Genomic DNA, 23,805 nt, shown 5'->3' with positions numbered 1-23,805 from the left:
AAAGCCACTGGTCGGCAAGTTAAGGGAGCGATATGAAGACGTGGAGTAGGTGTGGAGGGAAGTGGAAGAGAGGCAGGACAGGTAGGTGGGCACTGGGCTGGGAAGAGGGACACAGATTGGGAGCAAGTAGGGATAGAAAAAGGACAAAGAGATAGGCAAGTGGACAGTAAAGGGTAGTGTCCAGCACGCCATATTAGAGTTGCAGCAACAAATTGGCTGTGACCAGCACTGCTGTGGATACATTGAGCCGAACCCAGGTGGAGTAAAACTAGATGGTTTCAGAAAGTCAGCTGTGAGGAGCAATGTCTTGATAGATGTAGTTGTAATAGAGTAAGATCATGAGTGAGCTATAAAGCTTTTGATTTGAGAACTGACAAGTCGACTATCATTTCATTAGTAACCCCTATGTGCTGAGGTCTGCAGAGGTATAGGAATTCTGCATAATACAAATCACGAAACACAAAGAAAATCCTACATACCTGGGCCAATGTCAGCCCCAGTTCATAAATAGTAATACCGTACGTTAGAGTGACTTATTTAATGAAGTTTATTTTACAAATGCTGTATAACACAAGTGAGGCAGGCAAAAATGTGTCTCAGCTGCAGACCACTTTTGCACTGTGTTGCAATGCAATAAGATAAATGTATGTCTCCACTTCTCTCTTGAGTCAGATGCTCAGAGTAAAAGTTACCATTGCTTTCTTTAACATATTTTCTGAAGCCTTGTGTAAGTAAAAACAGTGTTTTGCAGGGCACTTGTTTCCACTATTGCTTGCGTTCAGATGCCCCAGGACTGGAGATTTGTATTATGCAAGTTTCTTTTGCCATCCCCTCCACCCCTTTAAAATAAAAAAAATGGCCCTGGGGTATGGGGTCCCCAGGGCCTGATGCGGATCAGGGAGGCGGGCCACGAAGCCCCTTCCCTTTAACAAAAGATGTGACCCAGGGGGATGAGGTCCCTGGGGTCTAAAACAGCTAGGAGAGGTGATCCACGTGGCCCCTCTCCCCTTTTCTTTATATTTCGGTCCCAGGAGATGGGGTCCCCGGGTTCTAATTAGGCTCAGGGAAGGGAACCACGCACCCCCTACTTTTATTAATTAATTGGCCCCAGGTGATAGGGTTCCTGGCGCCTTATAAGGCTCAGTGGAAGGAGAGCAGTTTGGCCCCATGGATCACTCCCCACTTTTATGCGCCTGCACATCGCTTAGTGAAATCTATTGTATTTAATAAAAATCTCAAAAGGGGCTTACATCCCGCTCTTGCTTTTCATTGGTTTGTGTGCTTGCCACTTACTTTTACAACGTTTCTATTGGCTGTAGCATACTGTTTCCTGCTGCTCCTCATGTGTTTCTCTTATCAGTGTCCTATTGCTCAATTACTGTTTCCTGACGTTTTTGAAACTTTTTTATTTTTTGCCTGCACAGTGCTTGCACTGTGCTTGTTTACATACTCTCCCTGTGGCTGCATGCATTTCAAGCGTGCTTGTTTTAATTTATGCCTGTGCTCCATACGAGTGCACGGACTCTTCAACAGTGCCCACAAAAAGCAGGCTCAATCCATAGGCCCTACTGCCCAGATGCTGCCGTTCCGTGCCCTCATCAGCTAATCTCTCTAAGGATCCTGTCCAAACTAGTTAATATTCCTTCTGCGCCGAACCCCAAAAGTAATGCAATCTGTAAATTCACTCATGAAACCCCTGAGCTAATTTGTCTGAGGCTCTGTCCATGTCACGTGATAAACGTAAGCAACATTGTTGTCAAGGACGGGTTCACATGAAAAAGCAGTAGAAGGAATAATGGAAAATGGAACAGTCACATTGGAAGGTTTGTTCCACAGGAAACAAGTGTAGAGTAATACCAGGATTCTCAGATATGGCTACCTTTAGTAAAAAGGAGGAAACTTTTTTCAAAAGCACGTTTAGCTTGTTATACCCGCAGTGCAAACAAATATGCATTTATATATAAAACATGAGGTAAAACTGCAGCGTCTTTCATGCCTCACATTTTGCACTATTGCGCCTAAGTAATAAAAAAATTAACAGAGTTGAATTTTCCTGGATACATTTCTTTGGTGTAAGTCATGCAAATACTGCTTGAAAATGGGTGACGTAAATTAAGAATCAACATGATGGCAAACGAGTTCTCATCTATATAACTTCGATGTTAGCAAGGAGACGGCTGGACACAGCGGTACAGCACAGGAAGTACTGAAGAGTTTTATCATAATGTTGTTACTTCGCTTGGTAACAGGTGTTATGTGATGCGCATGCCGAAACATTAGGCTGTACATTTAGAACAATCATACAACCCTTTCAAGTGTGCACCGATGCACCACTGGCAAGTCAATTTTACTTCAGAATAAATTCCTCACAAGTGTGGGTAAAGCAAGGCCCAGTTTGCTCAGAGAGCAAAATCCGAAATTACATATCTAGGTCACACCATCTCGCTAATTCATAGCTTTGTCCTTAAACACTTGTGTCAGTTATCAACCACACAACAGTATTTACTTTTGGTGTGGTGAAACACCAGTATTGGCAAATCTGCCTTAGTCACACAGAGAGGATAAACATCAGAAGACATCTCCTCTAGTGTTTGCAGAGCTGTTCATTGCATATGGAATATGCTACTTACCAGTATGCATCTGTTCTTGGCATAGAGGGCTGCAGAGTGGTACATTATGAATAGATCGCCATCCGGTGTTGGGCTCGGATGATTGCACTTTGTTTTTCTCTTGGAGAGTCTTTTGTATCTTGGTGACTCCTCCCTTGGTTGGTAGTGCGCATGGGCATCGGCTCCATCCTTAGATTGTTTTGCCATAGTAGGGTTAGATGGAGTAGTATAGTAGAATACAGATAAGAGTGCCCATGTAAGTGTATCTAAATAAGATAATGTTGGAACAGACACAGGTTTCCGGGGAGGCTGGGAGGGCATGTACCACTCTGCAGCCCTCTATGCCAAGAACAGATGCATACTGGTAAGTAGCATATTCCGTTCGAGGCATATGGGCTGCAGATGGTACATTATGAATAGACTATACAGCAGTTCTCTCCCTAGCGGTGGTCGCCCGTGTCTGTTGCAACTGTCTGAAACAATGTTTTTAATACTGCTTGTCCCACTCTAGCTTGTTGTGTTGTGTGCACATCTACACAATAGTGTTTTGTGAAGGTGTGCGGTGTAACCCAGGTAGCTGCTCTGCATATGTCATCTAGTGGAATGTTTCCCAGAAATGCCATTGATGCCCCTAGTTTACGTGTAGAGTGAGCTCTAGGAGGAACAGTTAATGTGCTCTTTGCCTTTAAGTAGCATATTTGAATGCATTTTACAATCCATCTGGCAATGCCCGCTTTGGAGATGGGATTGCCTTTATGTGTAGGAGAAAACGCAACAAATAGCTGTTTTGTCTTTCTGAAAGTTTGTGTTCTTTCTATATAGTACAATATGGCCCTTCTAACGTCCAGTGTATGTAGGGCTCTTTCAGCTACTGTTTGTGGTTTTGGAAAGAAAACCGGTAATTCCACTGACTGATTGATGTGGAATGCTGAAATAACCTTCGGTAAGAATTTTGGGTTTGTTCTAAGAACCACTTTATTTTGGTGTAGCTGCATAAATGGTTCTTGAATCGTAAAAGCCTGCAGCTCACTTACTCTTCTAAGTGACGTGATAGCTATGAGGAAGGCTACCTTCCATGTGAGGAATTGTATTTCACACCTATGCATAGGTTCAAAGGGTGGCCCCATTAGTCTGGTAAGCACTATGTTGAGATTCCAGACTGGGGAAGGTGGTCTTCTTGGTGGAATGACTCTTTTGAGTCCTTCCATGAAAGCTTTAATTGCTGGTACTTTAAACAGTGACAGATGTTGCCTGTTTTGTAGGTACGCCGCTATGGCTGCGAGATGAACTCTGATAGAGGTATATGCTAGGTTACATTGCTGTAGGTGTAATAAATAGCAAATGATTTGTTTAGTGGATGCGTCCAGAGGGTTGATGTGCTTACTGTTACAGTGTATAGCAAACCTCTTCCATTTTGCTGCATAGCATGCTCTGGTGGTAGGACGTCTTGCTTGTTTAATGATTTCCATGCATTCTGGTGGTAAATCTAAATACCCAAACTCTATGACCTCAGGAGCCAGATCGCTAGGTTCAGTTGTTTGGGATCTGGGTGCATTATTTCTCCATGGTTCTGTGTAAGATGCATGGGTAATAACCTTAGCTTTTGATGTGGTACTTGTGAGAGTTGTAGCAGCGTGGTGAACCACGGCTGTCTTGCCCACGTGGGTGCCACTAGTATCATTGTCATTGAGTGTTGCTGTAGTTTCCGAACCAGTAATGGAATTAGTGGTAGAGGAGGGAACGCGTAAGCAAATTTGTTGGACCAATTTATCCACAGTGCATTGCCCTGTGACCTTTGGTGTGGGTACCTGGATGCGAATTCTTTGCATTTTGCGTTCTGATGATTGGCAAACAGATCTATCTCTGATTGCCCCCATTTTTGGAAGAATGGCTGTAGTATTTGGTCGTGCAGCTCCCATTCGTGTACTTGTTCTGACTGTCTGCTTAGGATGTCTGCTATTTGATTTTGAACTCCTGGTAGGTGTTCCGCTAACAGGTAGATCTTTTGAGGAATGGCCCATCTCCATATGTCCTGTGCTAGTCTGGACAGTTGGAGAGAGTGTGTCCCCCCCTGTTTTTGAATATAATACATTGCAGTCATGTTGTCTGTTCTGATCAGGACTGCTTTTCCTGCTATTTGTATTAGGAAAGCTTTTAGTGCTAGAAATATTGCTAATAGTTCTAGGTAGTTGATGTGCAGTTTCTTTTGCTGCACACTCCACTTTCCCTGTACTGTGTATCTGTCCATATGCGCTCCCCATCCGGAGAGCGATGCGTCCGCTGTTATCGTCACTTGTGGAATTGGCTCTAGGAACGACCGTCCCTTGGAAATGTTTTCTGTGTTCCACCACTTCAGAGAGCGATGCGTCCGGTCGTTTACCAACACCAGATCTGTAATCTGACCTTGAGCCTGATTCCACTGTGTCGCTAGACACTCTTGTAGTGGACGCATTTGTAGTCTGGCATGTGGTATTAGCTGTATGCAGGAGGACATCATGCCTAATAGTTGCATAAACACTCGTGCTGGTAGTAAGTGTTGTGGTTGAAATCTTTGTATTAACCCGACCATTGTCTGTACTCTGATTGGGTTGGGGTATGCTATTGCCTTCTCTGTGTCTACTGTAGCCCCCAGGTATTGCTGAATCTGGTTTGGTTGCAGGTGTGATTTTTTGTAGTTCACCGTGAACCCTAGGTGGTGCAGCAATTGGATTGTCTTCTGTGTGTTGTGAAGACATTCTTCCTTTGACTTGGCCTTTATTAGCCAATCGTCCAAGTATGGGAAGACATGTATTTGCTGTCTTCGTAGGTGTGCTGCCACCACAGCTAGACATTTTGTGAACACTCTTGGTGCTGTTGTGACACCGAACGGAAGGACCTTGAACTGATAGTGTTGTCCTTCTAACACAAATCTTAGGTATTTCCTGTGGGCTTTGTGAATTGGGATATGAAAGTAAGCGTCTTTTAGATCCAGTGTAGAAAGAAAGTCCCCTTTCTTCAGTAAAGGGAGTACTTGTTGGAGCGTGACCATGTGGAAATGCTCCGAATTTATGTAAGCATTGAGAGGTCTGAGGTCTAATATCGGTCTTAGGGACCCGTCCTTTTTGGGAATCAGGAAGTATAGAGAGTATACTCCCGTTCCTTGTTGATCCTTTGGGACCTTCTCTATTGCATGCTTTTGTAGAAGTGCTAGAACTTCTTCTCTTAACAATGTTAGATGATCTTGACTCATTGGACGCTGTTTGGGGGGGATGTTTGGTGGGGTAGCTGTGAGTTCTAGGCAATAACCATGTTGGATAATTTGTCTCACCCACTTGTCTGACGTGATGTTTTCCCAGACAGGTAGGAACTGTGATAGACGTCCCCCGACCGGTGTTATGTGGTCTGGGGGGAGTTCTATGAAGTCACTGTTTTGGTGTTGAGGCGTTGCGGTTGTTATTATTTCCGCGGCCTCTACCCTTATTGTTGTTACCTCTGTAACTGCCTCTTGAATTACCTCTGGGTGATGTTGGTGTGAAAGATGTGGATTGCTGATTTGTTCCTGTGTTCTTTGAGCCCCCTCTATAGGTGGATCTACGAAAGGAACCTCTGTGTGTTGGCTGTTGCAATGCTCCCATTGACTTAGCCGTTTCCGTATCTTTCTTCATTTTTTCTAATGCCTCGTCTGTGCTTGAACCAAACAATGTTTTCTGATCAAATGGTTTGTTCAATAGGGCTGTTTGCACTTCTTGTTTGAATCCAGAGATTCTAAGCCATGCATGCCTTCTTAGCATGACACTGGTATTAATAGACCTTGCTGCCGTGTCTGCTGCGTCTAATGCACACTTAATGGAAGTATTGGTTATTATTTTACCTTCCTGTATTAATTGATCTGCTTTTTTCTGGTGTTCCTTTGGGAGATGTATGAGAAGTTTTTCTAACTCATCATAATGTGCCCTGTCGTAACGTGCGAGTAGTGCTTGTGTATTTGCTATACGCCAGCTATTCGCTGCCTGTGATGCTACTCTTTTGCCTGATGCATCTATTAACTTCGACTCTTTATCTGGTGGAGGTGCCTCTCCTGTAGATAGTGAGTTTGCTCTTTTGCGAGCGTTTGAGACCACCAGCGAGTCTAGGGGTACATGTCCTTTAATAAAAATTGGGTCCTTTGGAGCCGCTTTGTATTTTTTATCAATTCTGGGGTTTAACACCCTGGCTCTCACTGGGTTTTCGAAAATTTCCTCTGTGTGACTAAGAAGACCCTTTAACATAGGAAGAGTACCTGATGTTCTCTGTGCATTAGGTAGAGTCTCTAACAAGAAATCTTCTATTTGAGGTTCTGTGTGCATATCTAGCTTGTGATATTTTGCTTCCCTATTAATGAGCTGCACAAATCCTGTGTTATCATCAGGTGGTGAAGGCTTTGAGGGATATAGCTGTGGGTCGTTGTCCTCATCTGACCCTACATCATAGTTTTCCCATGGGTCCTCCTCATCTGGGATAGTTTCGTCATCCCCTTGAGGTTCTCCCTCCCCTAGATCACTGTCTATATCTGACTGAGGTGTAGCTGGTCTTGGTGTGGAAGGTGTAGGAACATTTGGCTTATTGTGAGGAATAGGAGAAGAGGGTGTGACTCTTGGACGAGGAGAAGCAGGAGGAGTTATATTTGTCCCCATTGTTCTCTTTTTTGGAGGAAGAGGTTTATCTGACTGTTCACTCTTTCTCTTCTTTGTGACCACTTTCCCAGTTTGTGGATCAATAAACAAGATCTTTTGTTTGGGATCTGTCTGTTGCTCCTGAATCGGTACCGAAGGTCCTGGTTCCGAGAGGTGCTTTTGTTTTCGATCGTCAGATCTTGTTGTTTTGGGCACCGAATGTTTGCTCGATTCCGACTTTCTCGGTATCGAGTGTCTCTTGGGCGATAAGTCATATTTGTGTTTCGACATGGAATGTCTCGATACCGAGCTTTCCTTTGCATGTAGCCTCGGTGTCGAAGTCGATGTCGCCCTTTTGTCGGATCCGACATGGTGGGAGTCCGAGTGTTTCGGTTTCAGTTTCGGTTTCGTTGCCGGGCCCGAAGGCGGGGCGTCGGGAACTTTTTTCAGCGGTTTGACCGGGCCCGAGGGCGGGGTCGTTACCGCACGGGGTCGGTTTTTCGGTAAGGGGACGTCGTCACTCACGGTTTGTTGATCGATGAGTTCCTCGGTCTCCGACTGGTCCCCTTCCGACCCCGACTGTTCTTCTTCTTCTTCCTCGATTTGGTCTTCTCCGAACAACTCCGGGATCGCTTCCGCCTGCATTCTGGAAACCTCGTGTCTTCTAGCTCGATGATTCCTAATCGTTACCTTGGAGGAGAATGCTGCGCAGGCTTCGCAGTCCCTGGATTCGTGCTCGGGCGATAGACAGAGGTTGCACACCTCGTGTAGGTCCTTGTGTGGGAACTTAGCACCACACTTTGGACATTTTTTGAATGGAGTCCTTTCCATGGACCCCGGGCTTGACTGCGTCGAAAAAAGGCCTCCTGTTCTTCGACGTAGATTCAAGTTTTTCTCTTCGATTTTTTATTTGCAACGCGTCGGAATGGAAAATGAACGCGTTCGATAACAATACCGTCGAATTGGAAAGGGAATACGCGTCGATAAATCACTTTCTTCTGAAGTTGATCTGGAGCGTCTCGATCCTCATCCGAACCCGATGGCGGAAAAAAACAATCTAAGGATGGAGCCGATGCCCATGCGCACTACCAACCAAGGGAGGAGTCACCAAGATACAAAAGACTCTCCAAGAGAAAAACAAAGTGCAATCATCCGAGCCCAACACCAGATGGCGATCTATTCATAATGTACCATCTGCAGCCCATATGCCTCGAACATTATTTTATGTTCCCATGGTTGCTTGTTCCTATTAGTGCTTTTTTTAATGCTCACCCAGTGTCCCTCCACATGCATCCCGCCACTACTATATTCATGCTTCCAACCTTTGAGCTGATCAGCTGGTCTTCTAGAAGTGGTGACCTAGGGCAGATAGCCTGTTCACTACTCCTGGTGCATATTACAAGTATCTGATATAGTGCTATCCCACATGGAAATAATGTTGTTTAATTCTACATTTTATATGCCTTTGATTGCATGCTCAAAAAGCCTCCTCCCACTATACTTCTAAACACCTACATGAAAAGTTAATATCGACCTAATACTTTAGATTACTGCCTCTTGTTTCTTTCTTTTAAATGACCCCTCATTACCTTCCATCATCTGCATGCCTGGAGGGCCCAACTGGATGTATCCTTGAGATTTGTGTAGTAGCTAAGGAGCAGAGTTGATGTGTTTGAATCTTTTGAGGCACGCTTTTTTTATCACTTACCAGATAAGTATGCGTTCTACTACACATGTGCATACATAAAATAGAATCCTGGTGTCTACGAGGTGCATAGCCTTCAGGGTGGCACAAGTGAAGCCAGATATTGACAGCATCGCTGTTGTCAATTTAAAAAAAAAGTTTTTTATCAGAAGCGAGGGAGCCAATAGCACTGTGATTTCAAGTTCAGCCAAGTTTCACTTCAGGTATACAGAACAATAAGACACAATAAATGAACCTTGAGCTCCAGAAGCAGAAGCTGCATGTATCTTCTATGAACCTTGTCGCTGCATCTGAATGTGTAAATCAAATCATACGTTCTTATATAGCGCCTTTCCCCGTAAGGTCTCAAGGCGCTTGCTTTAGGAACCCGTCCTGGCCTTTTCCCTGCGAGATTACCCCTACTGGGCATCCCCAAGGTGAAGACCAGGCATCCCATCGCGGTGGGGCCATAGTGGAGATTAAGCAAGCTATTGCCCAGAGTTGCAGAGTGTGAACCCACGATTCGAGTAGGCACCGAGGCGAGAATTATCGAGTCCGTGGACATTTTGAGCTCTGGCCCTGCCGCGTCAGGGATTGAACCCTGGTCCTGGGTCTGACCTCTGCATCAGGGACTGCCTCATCTAACCAGTGAGCCACACTCTGTACATGCTGCTCCCTATTACTATTTATCAGGTGGGTGGTATCTTTGAATCAATTTACCTTGCTTGCCTAGGTTTTGCCTGCATAGTGCTTGTGCTCTGCCCTTTACCTAATCTCCCCGAGGCTGCACCCATTTCAAGCATGCTTGTCTGCTGCATGTTTCTTCTATGTCCTCTATCCTTTACCTAATATCCCCGCTTTATATTGCCACCAGTTACTGCACAATACATTAACTATCTCAATAAACAAGTCATAACACTTTTACGCAGTTTCAGTAACTTATGTTGCACAACTGCTCACCAGGCTAAAGCTGACAACAAAAATATTATAACCCACATAGGCAAAGTCTATTGCCTTTATCAATGCTTGTTATATTTGGCCCCGCGGATGTGGTCCGAGACTGTGGGGCACAGGGTTGGCTACCTGCGTGGGTCCAGCTCAAACTCTTCGGTTTTCGCTTCTATTTTGGACACTAAGTGATGTCAGGGTTTTTCTTTTTTATCTTTTTAGTTTATAGGAAGAGAACTGCATGAATTTATGTGTGCCCACTTAGACTTGAATTTGAATTTGAGGTTTAATACTGCATTTTTTTGTGCTAGACTGTAGCCATGTTAAGGCATTAACTATAGGGCTCACTTGGGCAAGGTCCTTATGTGGGTATGCACCTCTTGAGTTTTCACTGATTTCCTTTGACATGTTATTGTGTTGAATTTTACATATTCATATACATATTTTGTCTTTGCTCATTTTATTGATTTATTGTTAATACATGTTAGGCATGCCACTCATTCCGTTTACTGTGTTTGCATTTTTATGTTGTGAATATTTTGCTATATTTCTGTGATGAAGTGGTAACTTTTCAACATAGCACTCAATGTGCATTTGAGTGTCAGTCTTTTTTCAATTATCACTGTGCACCTTAATAGGGAGGCTGCTTTCACTGGAACCTGTATGTGTGAACAAGGCCTGCGGGGTGAAACGGTTTCTGATTTGATTTGATTTAATTTTAATAAATCAAGTATCTTCGCAGTCCTGGTGCACATTTATCACGTGTGACAAAATTATGATGCTGAAGGATTAGTCAGCCAGGTAACGCATGGCCTGTAAAACTAGACATCCCCGTGGGGCATAGGAGTTAAAGTGGATGTCATAGATTATATATATATATATATAGCTCGCTAAAACTTTACCTGCTGCTGCTTGGCTTGTTTTGGGGGCCGCCACAGCCACAGGAGTCATCGCCGCCACGGGACTTCACTTCCCTGCACCTCCCGCGGCCTGCACGCCGCTAACGCAGTTTTGGGGCGCCAGGAGACAATCAAAAAGCTTGCTGGGCTCCCACAGCACGGGAGCTCGTTAAAACCTTACCTGCTGCTCTTTGGCTTATTTTGGGGGCTGCCACAGGAGTCATCGCCACCACGGGACTTCACTTACCTGCACCTCCCGCGGCGTGCACGCCGTTGACGTGGTTTTTGAGCCACAGGAGGCGCTCAAAAGGCTTGCTGGGCTCCCGCAGCTTGGGACGCACGCGGGCAGGCCCAGGGCGCGCAGGCCCAGGGCGCGCAGGCCCGTCTGCGCCCGTCAGAGCCCAGAGGAGGCCGGGCCAGGCCACCCCTCGTTTAAGTGCAATTCCAAGCACATCAAGGTGAGCCAACATCTATTGTATTTGTTACTATTACAAGCGCCGCTAAATACATAAACATGTAGAAATGTAATGGACTATCAAGCTTAAACCCCCAGACCCCCAGTATCCATAGCATGTTGGAGAGAGCAGTCAACATGGTCGCTAATGAAACAGAACTAACTGAGAGGCGCATGTCATTGGGTTTGGTAGCACCACCATGCAGCCTCATTGTCGGGGAAGCCTTAGACGATAATGACGATAATTCAACTGCACTTAATACACAGACTGAAATGCCCAGCACCCAGCCACTAACAAGAGCTAGTGACTGTAATAATGAGGATGTATTGGTGGCACCCTGTAACTGCGCTTTGGATGGTGTCGTCCTTCCCATACCTACATCAACAGGCGCAAAACAGAAAAGGAAGCCAACTAAACCAATTGTCTCCTAGAGGAAACAACCGCCCTGTGTAATTCATCCCAGCACTGCCATTAGTACATGGAACCAGGGTTCTGCAAACGCTTCCGACGGTGTGCGGCTGATTTAATAGCGGAGCCAACACAAACTAAGTGTTATGTTCCCCAGAAGAGCGCCCTCTCTGCTGAATAACGTTGAGATCATTTCGTTGGTGCATTCGCGAAAACTACAGTTCCCAGAAATCTTAGGGGTATTGAGCCGATGGGAGGTTTCATATGGGAGTCACTTCCTGTCCTCTGTGTCGGATATTCGGTCTTGCTTTCAACCGGCTACGGAGTTAGACAGACTCTGTACTGTGGATTTCTTGTTCCTGGATAAAGTAAGCTTCTGGTCTTTCGAATTTGCTAGGTGCTTACGATCAGCAATCCTGCCAGTATTCGGTTACCACTGGATCCTCCGTTGGCGAGTCCTGAATGACTCATGCGGAGGACGGCTGTTTATTAGCACAAAGGGATTTATCTGATCTTGCATTTGCCCTCCGTTGGACGAGCCAGGAACGGCTCATGCGGAGGACGACTCTCGTATTTCTTTTGGCAAAGATTTTGGTTTGCTACATTTGCCCTCCGTTGAGGAGCCTGAAAATAAGGCTCATGCGGAGGACGAAATCGCTACAGACCTCTGAAGTTAATTACAAGGTTTGGTAATTGGTTCTTCTTGTCTGGAGTTGGCGTCTTGCGGCCCTGGCAAAGGAACATAGTTTCTGGCGTTACAGCAATGCTTGTACCTTCCAGTCCTTTGATTATTCTAAGGCGACTCGGTTTATTACTGGAAAAAGGTACCGTACAGTTCTCAATACTTACTGGGTGAAGTAACCCATTCAGGATTAAGTTCGCATTTAATTAATACGAACTTCGGGACTACTCCTTGATCTCCCCTTCTCAGCTATAGTCTTAGCAAAGGGGGGTATGTACAAACCTTATACACATATATCAGATTTGTTAGTCACATACTAGGACAGTGAATAAGGGTTGTTATGACTGTGTGTTGCAGGTGGGAAGTAGCGCTTTCCTTAGTCTTCCCAGGCTTTGATGTTGGTGAAGAGCCTTTATCTTCTACAGTACATCGTCTTTCATTTCCTTTCCAGGTAGAGTGAGTGAGGGGGGTAGATCAGTGGTTTATGTTACGTGGTTATATTGTGGATATTACAGAGAAAGAACTGGTTCAACAATCTTTATTGTTTGTCGTTTCAGATCTCCCTCCCCGCAGTTCCCTTCCTTCCCCGCGGGCTTCATTGCCCTCATCTGATCCTTCCTTAACCCTTGGCTATTATAGCATTCGGGGTTTGGATAGATCAGGAGGTGGCCTTAATTTTGCATCAGGCTGATCCCGAGGACTAGAAGGATAACACTAAGGTAATAACTTGCTCCATCAGCACACAAACTAACACCACGTGCCCTTCTCCACCAGCTGCGGACTGGGTGAGGCCTCAATCAATTCCATTGTGGACACTGTATGTGAACGCTTTAAAGACATTGTGCATAAGAACTTTTCCGCTCTTTGGCAACGATTAGATCATTTGGAGACACAATCAGACAAGTTAAATTCTCAAATAACCACCCCTAGAGCTATTTCACTACATGGGTTAAACTCTAATCTCGTTGGTGTATCTACCGGTGGTCAGCAATCACAGGCACCAGTTACAACAACTACTCCCTCTCCAGAAACGTGTGTTACATGCCACAAAGTTAAGAAATGTTTTTTTTAATCTAAATCGATCGCTACCCATGGTAACCAACCCAGTACAGGGCCAATGAGTTGCCCAGCTGTTATCACATTATGTGGGCTGTCAGCGCCACATAACGCCCTAGTGAGCACTGCAGCACGAGTAAATTTGGGGAGTTCGAGGGCTAGCCCACATAGCATGCATAATATACATAGTGGTGGAGTCCCTAGTTGCCCGAGTAGGGAAATGACAGAAGGCAGTAGGACGTCCTCAGTCTCCCCCCGGCAGCTTGCCCATACGTATTGGTTTTAGCTGGAGTACCTCCACTCAGAAATGACAAGACAGAATCTTGGGTCCAGTTGCGCAATAAATGTGTGGACTGGTTTGTAAAATAATAAAGGGTTGCGGGCAGCAAATATTAATGATATTATCATGGTACGGAGGATAGGGTGGGTTGGTATCCCCCCAAAGAACATCAGGGGTAATTGCATAGTCATTAATTTTACAAAACCAGCACTGGTAAAAAAAAATATTATTGACCAACATATAGAGGGCGAGGTTGTGCTTCCACTATTGACTATCAGGCACATGCATCAATATTGCTTTTTGCTATTCCTTAATTGCGAAGAATAAGGAATCGCAATTAAGGAATCGCAAAATGCAATGCATCAAGAAATCGCAAAAAAAATTGCGATTTCTTAATGTTCCATAATTGCGACTCGCAAATTTCGAGTCACAATTAAGGAATACCTCCCCATTCATTCCTATGGGTATAGAGGCCCATAGGAATGAATGGGAAGACATTCTCAATTTGCGATTCGCAATTAGCGAATCGCAAATTGAGAATGCGATTTCAAGGGTGCAGGGGTGTCCAAAGGACACCCTGTTGCACCACTGAAATCAATCTGTGCACATATGTTGTGCACACACATGCCCTAAGGGCATGTGTGTGCACAACATGAAACTTTGAAAAATGCACAAAAGTGCATTTTTCAAAGTTTTCGCAAATTACCATGAGGTTCAACCTCATGGTAATTTGCTCCCCCTAATTGCGAAATCACAATTTTTAAAGTTTCATGCATTGCATTTAAGGAATCGCAAAATGCGATTCCTTAAATGCAATCGCAATTTGAGAATTCGCAAATATTTGCGAATTTTCAAATTGCAAGGGCCTTCACCCTTCATGCATTCCAAACGCAGATATTGCGATCGCAAACGGACGATTTCTGCGATTCGCACCGTTTGCGATCGCAAATTCTTTGATGCATGTGCCTGTATGTGTTTATATCTGCCCCACTGGAAGATTGTTTGTTAAGGGCTGAGGTCATACGAACCTTCTTGGGCGATCATAATCCTATTGCCACAACACTAAGAGTGGCCCCTAGGCCAAAATTTGTGAAAGAATGCGGGGCTAGTAATCTAGCGCCCTCTAATGACAACCTAAGATTGGCCTGGCGAGGTGCTGATAATAATGACCTATTTCCTAGAATGATTAAAACTTATCCAACACTCATTGACATTTGTTTGTCATCAGTTGATCATAACAAAAACACAACGGTGGGGTAGGACCCAAGGGAATATTTAAAGACCCGTCTCTGAATACAGTCCCCAATACCGAACAACTACAAAAAAGTATCAGAGGGTCTAGAAAAAGGAAGAGTTTGTAGATGACAGACACCAGACCAACTGTACAAAACCCTTTGACTGACTGAGCATGAGCATGGTGTGCAATGACATCTCAATGGATGAGGAAAAATACCCATCAGTCACCACTCGGATCCGCCCTTCATCATTTGGGATTTGTCCAGACCATCCGTGTGAGTATGTATTGTCACAGGCATAAGGAGACCAGATGGTAAATAGGTCTCCTTCGCTGTACCAACAACAGTATGGTCTACCACTCTGTGAAACCCAATGAGTGGTAAAATATGGTGTGACTAGGGAGTGCAGTGCAAATAAACGTGAAAAAGAAACATAAACAATGTGTTATAAAATTGGATAAGGGAGCATAGAACCAACTTTATTCAAATGATGCTCACTTGACCAAGATTAAAATGTTTTGTCAAAGACAGTTAGATGGGCTGTCTAAGGTGGAACCAGGTCGACATGTTTCAGCAATTGAGGACACCTTCATCCTTGCTTTCATCAGGACCATATAAACAAAAACAATGCTACTGCAAGATAGTGAAAATGAAAAGTGACTCCCCAGTCGGTTCAGATGCCGGCTACGGAGTACCGACGGTCAGAGCGGTGCTTCACTCTTCTCCTGAGCCACTGCCAGGTGGGGTGAGGTCATCATATCTTACAGACTATGTGAACAACACTAGCTGTAATTTCACGACGAAATATTGCACTTTGGAAACTGCAGGTGACATTTGCACTTGTTTGTTGTACACTATCTCTGAGTTGTCACTTTTCATTTTCACTATCTTGCAGTAGCATTGTTTTTGTTTATATGGTCCTGATGAAAGCAAGGACGAAGGTGTCCTCAATTGCTGAAACATGTCGACCTGGTTCCACCTTAGACAGCCCATCTAACTGTCTTTGACAAAACATTTTAGTCTTGGTCAAGTGAGCATCATATGTATATATATATATATATATATATATATATATATATATATATATAAATATATATATATTAAACCAATTGAAGCATGCTGAACATTTATAAGAGTAAGTGTATGTCAGCATGCGATTATATTGCTGGCCTGTGGGGGCATATAGCGTGGAAACTTTACAATGCATAGAAAATCAATTCAAGGTAGGCTTTTATCAGTCCGGGAAGCACTCCCTCTCTAATTTGTCATGAAGAGCTTGGCATGCTGTTTCTGAAAGATGTGAAAGGGATAGCACCCCTATTACTCTGGACGAAAATGTGGTCCTCACACGAGGCTGGATTAACAAGATCTTGTATCACCAACTGCCAGCTATTAGATGGGACAGATCAAATATCATGGCTTGAGTACGTGAAGGTTTCTTTTGCGTGCTTGGGTCTGTCCGATTTATATAATTCCCCTTTTTTAATTGCCCCAAATTTTAAAGTCACGTGTTAAAAAATCATACCTTGAGCACTGCATAATTAACAGCTAAGATGCGGCTCAAAAGATGCGAAGTATTGTATATTATGCTCAAATAACAACAACCTCTGGCCTAGAGCCTTACCCGGGGTGGATTATATCCCCTACTCATTGTTACTGGCTTACCATCTTTAGACTAAGCTCTTTGTACTTTAAATTTGTCTCTCCGGCAACGGGGGCCTGGTCTCAAGACCTACCCTCCTGCAGGTGCGACAACAGCTCAACTCAAAGTATCAGCCACCTATTTTTGTTTTGCCGCTTGTACCAGGAGCCAAGATCTACTTTTTTGGCACCCCTTTTACGGGTGGCTAATGTGAGACAGCACAAGGAAGGGCTACTGTTTTTGCAGGCACTAAGTTAATTCGAATTTTGCTGCGCAGTACTCACTTTTATAATATCAGCATTTCACATTAGGAGGTGTTATGAACCTTAAAAAATGCTGTTTCTGTATGAATCTGTTACTGGCAATGCTTTTTAATCTCATGAATTGTTGTGAATTGTATTGAAGATCCTTGATTTTATCTAGCTCAGTGATATGTTTTTATTTACCTTATTTTTTTATAAATATGTGATTTTGTGGGCTTTTATGGCCTCTAATCAAATAAAGATTATCTTGAATACCCACAATCAGAACAACTCAACGCTACGCACAAAAGAAATGTGCGTGCTGCACCTCTCAAGCCGCCTGAGGCCAACCCGCCCAAGTTATATACAGAATAATGAGCTACTCGCTCTTGTAGTGTGCACTTCCACTACCCCCGTTATCCCAAAGGGGTGATCGTTTTTTGATCCGAAACTGAGATTCTACCCACTGTGGGTTGCACCACCAGCCAACAGTACCACAAATGTCCATGGATTTAAAGAAAAAAGTCCATCCAAAGTATGTTTGCTTTTATTCTTCTTTATTCAAATTTCATCGGGCAGCCAACGTGTTTCTTTCAAAAGAACTTCGTCAGGGCTGTAAAAAAAATTAAAAACACGTATATAATAATATATACAAATATCAGTCCTTCAGGCCTAGCAATCATACTAACAGCCCAATAAGAACTAATTAATTACAAAATTCTCCAATCCTAAAAAACACTCAAATGTATAGTACAGAACATATTTGTGTATATATCCAAACATACAGCCATTATTTGCTGTTTTATATATAGATTTCCCCATTCTTATTTCTTACTAATTTGTATGGCATTTAAGACCAACAACACACATTTTCTACTCATAGTTTTACCCTTGGTTGTAAAGGCTAAATTCTTTTGTATAATCACAAGCAGATAGAGGATACTTATTTTCCACCTCCACTAGTAGGAACAGGTAGTTTTATGCTCATCAAAGTCCTGTCTTTCACTTTGTTTTAACATTTTGTCTCTATAGAACCCGGATGACATGATGTTTACCCATTTCCTTTCATTATCATAAACCATCATTGCGCAAGTTTTAACATATCACATAAGCGGAATCTTGATACTATATACATTGTACATTTCCCCACAGCCCAGCACACAGTAGCCTATGTATCAAACCATAACACGAAGCCACATCTTGGGGAGTTCATGTAAAAGTGTCAAAATTAAATGCATGGCAGGATCAACGAGGAGCGAGTTCTAAAATTATATATATATATATATATATATATATATATATATATATATATATATATATATATATATATATATATATATATATATATATATATTGATCCTGCCATGCATTTAATATGTTAAAACTTGCCCAATGCAATTTAAACCTGTGTTCAGAAATTACTATTTGAGGAAATGTAAATGTGATCATTGTACTTTTTGGATACTTAGAGGTGAAGATACAATTGTGTCTATAGGGCCGGTTTATGATAATGAAAGGAAATGGGTAAACATCATGTCATTCGGGTTCTATAGAGACAAAATGTTAAAAGAAAGTCAAAAACAGGACTTTGATGAGCATAAAACTACCTGTTCCTACTAGTGGAGGTGGAAAATAAGTACCCTCTATCTGCTTGTGATTATACAAAAGAATTTGGCCTATACAACGAAGGGTAAAACTATGAGTAGAAAATGTGTGTTGTTGGTCTTAAATGCCATACAAATTAGTAAGAAATAAGAATGGGGAAATCTATATATAAAACAGCAAATAATGGATGTATGTTTGGATATATACACAAATATGTTCTATACTATACATTTGAGTGTTTTTTAGGATTGGAGAATTTTGTAATTAGTTAGTTCTTATTGTGCTGGTAGTATGATTGCTAGGACTGATGGACTGATATTTGTATATATTATTATATATGTGTTTTAAATGTTTTTACAGCCCTGACGAAGTTCTTTTGAACGAAACGCGTTGGCTGCCCAATCAAATTTGAATAAAGAAGAATAAAAGCAAACATACTTTGGATGGACTTTTTTCTTTAAATCCATTGACATTTGTGGTACTGTTGGCTGGTGGTGCAACCCACAGTGGGTAGAATCAAAGATTATCTTGACTATATATATATATATATATATATATATATATATATATACAGATAACACTATATATAGATTGATAGAGTCGTTTGACTCAATGTTTTAAAATTAATATTTACCGGAAATGCAGCACACATTGCATATTCTAAATGTGATTATTTCCTCATCAAACATTCATGAGTCAGGTTTTCTTGGCGTCTGCATAGACACTAAATATTGTACGGCACTTACTCATTATTTTACTGGCTCTGTTAATTATTATTTTTCCCTTCTTGGTTTTCAGTTTTTTATTTTATTTCTTACGCTCTTTTTTCATTAGGATCTATAGGGAGTGTAAGTAGAAGCATATGTTCATCTTATGTTCATTGGAGAAAAATAAGCATGCTACAGAACCACCCCAAATGAGCAGTTCTATATGCATCCGGTGTACAACTAAGTGGTAATTTTCAACGAACTGGGCTTTCTTCGTTCGCTGCAATTAAATGCAGAAAATAACTTAGATGCACCACAATAAATAATAGACTGAGATAAAGTGAGTTATTAATAAAATAACCGTACATTTGCCTGCGAAATATAACCTTCTAACACTTATTGTAAAGCGAACACTAGAGAAAGTGAGGAAGGGCTAGCCGGGGCTCTTAGCTCGCGCGCGCCCAGTACTCACCATAACAACCCCGCCAGACTGCTCTGCGGTGCACATGCTCATGATTGGCGCCATACCAATAGTAGTCCCGTGGAAGTACACGCCGCTAGAAACAAGAGAGAAACACAGATCAATACCTCATGCACAGCGCATGCGCCTGAATGTGAACAGCTTTGCCAAGGTCACCAATTCCACGAGGGCCAGATCTACACAAAATATAAGCACTGCACACGTTGTCCCAGGAGGGGTGAAGAAAAATCACAGTGGCAGGGCCTCTCGAGCGTGAAAAGCAGGGATTACAATATTGTCTGTATGTATTCCCTCGAACAACCAGGATTTCAGCATTGCATGTTTGAGCATCATTCCGAAGAAAATCCTTCTGCAACAACTACTAAAATATTAAAGAGAGTGGTTTGCGCAGTGCTGCTATGTGGAATTAACAGCTTCTGTATATCATCATATATGGAGCAGTGATAGGAATATTTTTTTTGCATTAAAATGGATCAGTTGTAAGCGGCTCTAGGGATGCAAGGGTTTATTTACATATCAGGATATTTTTCAATATTTAATTATTTCGTAGTTCATTATAAAGGATGCCATATTCTTCTCACAGGAGCTGGGCACGTAAACAAGGCAGAATAATTCAAATTAATGACGACACCTTCCAACCGGTGACGCGCTGAGATAAACGGATAGTAACCTTCAAGGCCTGCTTTGAGTGGTGGTATGGGAAGGTGCACAGCTCTTACGCTTTCGTTGAGTCACTGAGTGCTGCCATGAAACGGTTAACTCGTGAATAAATGTCTGTGTATGATGTGTGCCTCTAAAGGAAACAGCCATAGACACTGGCGTGCATCTTGTACACCTTGATACTGTGTAGCTGAAATTCGGGGCCAATTCAATGGTTTTGCTTTTTAGTATAATTTTGCTGCTCCTCTACTGGTAAAAGTCTAGGGAAATCTGATGGTGCCCTGCGCCTGGCGCCCTTGGGGAAGCCCTATTATTGCCCTGCTAAAAAACCTGGATGCGAGTCCCCCAGTGCCTTCTTGCCTGTCCTCGGCTTCCCAGTCCTTACATCATGAGGTTTTCCTCATTGAACAGTCAGGATGTATTCACCATATCCCTAATATAAATTTGGAAACAAAAAATACCCTGTCCAGATCTTGGGCTCAGCCGTGTCTCTGGGAGCCATAAAGATGGACTACACTTAACATACTTTCTATTAGTTTTGGTATCGCAGTCCTGGATGCTTACCTTCCCTCTCAGGCAAGAATTTGTTTTATTGCATTTTTTTTCTCACTCTTTATATTCTCAGTACCAGTAGCAATGTTCCCCATGTCAATTAAAGAACCCCATTCTCAGGTTTGGTAGTGAAAAGCCGCTATAACTGGGGTGCAGTGGCTCTGGGTTTGCTGGTGGAAAGATGATAATTTGGGGGGAGCATGCTCAGTAGGGGTGCAGATCAGGGAGGATATGGGTATGTGCTCTCCTACTTAGCTAGAGGATATATGCCTCTCAACCCCCTACAGCAGGTGTCATGCTCACTACTCGGTGGGCTCCCAGGCTAGTTTATGGCCTTCAAGTGCTGGGGGCTTGGGAGAAGAATGGGCGTACCTGGATGTTCAAATAGGCCTGCCTTAATGGGTATCTGCCTAGTTCCATGTTGTTGTGAGTGCTGTTCCCAGACCATGGTTTTCATATGACAAACTAATGCGTTCTTGGTGTAGTAGTTTTTGTGTGCCACCATTGAACTAATTAGACACCTAATAGAAACTATTTATGAGTTAAAGGTTCAGGGCTGATGGGAGTGTCAGGGATGGCTGGGGTGGGATGGTCACCTCACGTCTGCCCGCTGCAGTCCAGTACTGTGTGCATGCTGTGCAGCAATCCATTGCCATTCCTTGGCATACACTTGTGTACTGACTGAGTAAGGATGATTATTTTGACCCCTGAAGAATGTTGATCATCATGATCTGGTAGCTCTGTTAAATTACAAGTATATCTATGAATACTATTATTTTCATATCTCATGTTGCCTTCATCGACTTTTGCATGCAGGCAAAAATAATATATACATATAAATTGAGAGAGTGTGTGTGTATGTTTTAGTTTGGAACACACTTGAGACACTGCGTTCAGATCTCTTGGCCTGCTCAAAGAGGGCTAATTTCTGCTGGGACCATGGTCAACTTTCTGCTGGAAGATCTTTTCAGCCTCCAGGTGTTTCTTTGTCCACTTAGACAAAGTACCTTAGTTTTGTTAAGTGCTCCACTCTTAGACCTACGGCGTTTTGTTTATGTCCCCTGTATGGCCTTCTACTCATCTGAAGACAGAAACAGAGGATCTACATCTAGAGATACAACAAGGTTCCCTTGTTTCAACTCCTGACTCATAGAAAGGAGTTCCTGAGTTTACTCTTGGGAGACCATGGCCTCTCTTTTACTTGGGCTTCACCCTGCTTCAGGTTCCCTTTGTTCTTTGTCTAAGCTAAGTGCTGATGATCTTTCATTTTTGCTGATTTACAGGTTTAAGGCGATTCTGCATTGTCTGTCCAGTCACTCATAGAAATCTCCGAGCTAGTCTCCCTATTGCAGGCTTGATTCTTACCTTCTGTTTGTCCATGTGTTTTATTCCTTATGCTGCTGATGCATTGGGAGGATATTATCTTATAAAGTTGCTTTATGCCGGGATACTCCGTGGAGTGGCCGTGCGCTATAGAAGTATAAAAATAACATAACATAACATGCCGTGGTTTCCCTTACTGCTCTGTTTTGTTTGAGAGCACCACCCGTGGCCTACTGGTTAATGTCTCAGACACTCAACCTGATGATTAAGAGTTTAAGTCCCACTGCAGCCATGAGCATGTATCTGCTTAAAAAAAGTGTAATCACAAAATATTTCAATGTTCCCCAATAAGTGAAAAGTCAATGACTTTCATATTGAGAAAGATCCTCTGCTATGGAGTCATTCTTAAGGCCCTGAGCCCCATGGGCCCTCTTTTTTCTTCAGGGGCTGCTACTCTGAATACTCTGCAACTTCCTAGTTTGATTTCTTCTGCCCAGGCACTATAATGGTAAAGTGTCTGTTTCACATTCGGCATCTCTCATTATATGTGTTACGATTTGCCTACCCTTCCCTCTCAATTTCAGTGGAGCGAGGAAGGTCTTTGTTTTCTTTTTGTTTCTTACAGTTTTAGTTGGGTGATTCCTGGTCCATCCTCATAAAAAGTAAAATGTGATACATGCCTGTCGCGCTACATTTTTGGGAGACAGAAGCCGGTGGATTGCTTGAGCTCAGGGGATTCTGGGCTACACTTGGCTTTGTCAATCAATCAATCAAGCATCTTTATTCAGCGGGGACCCTCCATAAAAGCAGTATAAAATACATACCGAGGAAATAGAATCAATGTCAACGGCGACCAATGGATATCATATAAACATGAATAAAAGCATTACATGCATAATACATATGGTTAAACAAAGTGCATGGTGCTTCTTGAGTGTATGGCTGCCTGAAGAAACAGACTTACACAGAGACAGCTTTTTTTATCAGTTAATTCTAAAGGCTTGTTGGTATTTACAATAATTTCTGAGCCTTAAAAAAGTTTAATTTTCGTGTATAATTGATAATACCCACAGAAGAAGGTGACATGAATCATAGTTTGCTTAGATACATTGTTCCACAGGCAAACTGGAGAGCTCAAGTTGTAGTAGAAACCTCGCGGAAAACAGGGAATATTTCAAGGATCTGCTCTCAATCAAAATAAAAGTGAGTACACCCAGCTCCCGTTAGTGTCCAAAATTAGCATGTAGGTAATCCCTGATACTGGGGTTTTGTGATTCCTCATGCAACCTGAGGCCTTGCATATTATTCGAGCAACAGGGCTTATGCTTGCTTTCTGCTGGGTAGCGCACCAATAGTTTACTCAGACGCAGCGAACTTTACACCAATACCTTCCAGTGACTTCTTTACATTGGACAGCCAGGGAATGGAGAGCCCTTTATAACAGGCCAGGCAGTCAAAAATGATCTTTTTAGTCAGTGAGGCTTCCTCATTGTACACAACAGAGAGCCACCGCAGCACTGGACGAATACGTATTAGATCACATAAGTAATTTAATGGTAACTCCTTGTGGCAAATAAAATGTGAGGTCGAAGGAGGCACGATTAATAAACGCTTGTAGAAACAGTTTTCTTCAATTTGCACTTTCTGCGGGTCACTAATGCCCTATATTCCTGCCCCATAATTGACTAAAGGTACACACTGGACCG

At 42.9% G+C, this 23,805-nt stretch overlaps 1 protein-coding gene across 1 annotated transcript in view; it reads right to left on the bottom strand.

Annotated features, from left to right (window-relative positions):
* The window catches only part of LOC147668100 (disintegrin and metalloproteinase domain-containing protein 12-like), a 1,153,841-nt gene that overhangs the window by 422,140 nt on the left and 707,896 nt on the right, over nucleotides 1–23,805 (bottom strand). Inside the window, exon 8 of the mRNA XM_086948784.1 lies at nucleotides 19,556–19,640. Within this exon, the coding sequence (XP_086804910.1) occupies nucleotides 19,556–19,640 (85 nt within the window). The remainder of the gene's footprint in view (nucleotides 1–19,555; nucleotides 19,641–23,805) is intronic.

The sequence above is a fragment of the Lissotriton vulgaris genome, unplaced genomic scaffold (genome assembly GCF_964263255.1).
Source record: "Lissotriton vulgaris unplaced genomic scaffold, aLisVul1.2 SCAFFOLD_378, whole genome shotgun sequence".
Taxonomy (NCBI): domain Eukaryota; kingdom Metazoa; phylum Chordata; class Amphibia; order Caudata; family Salamandridae; genus Lissotriton; species Lissotriton vulgaris.
Note: the sequence above shows the minus strand (reverse complement) of the source record. Positions and strands in the feature narration are given on the sequence as shown.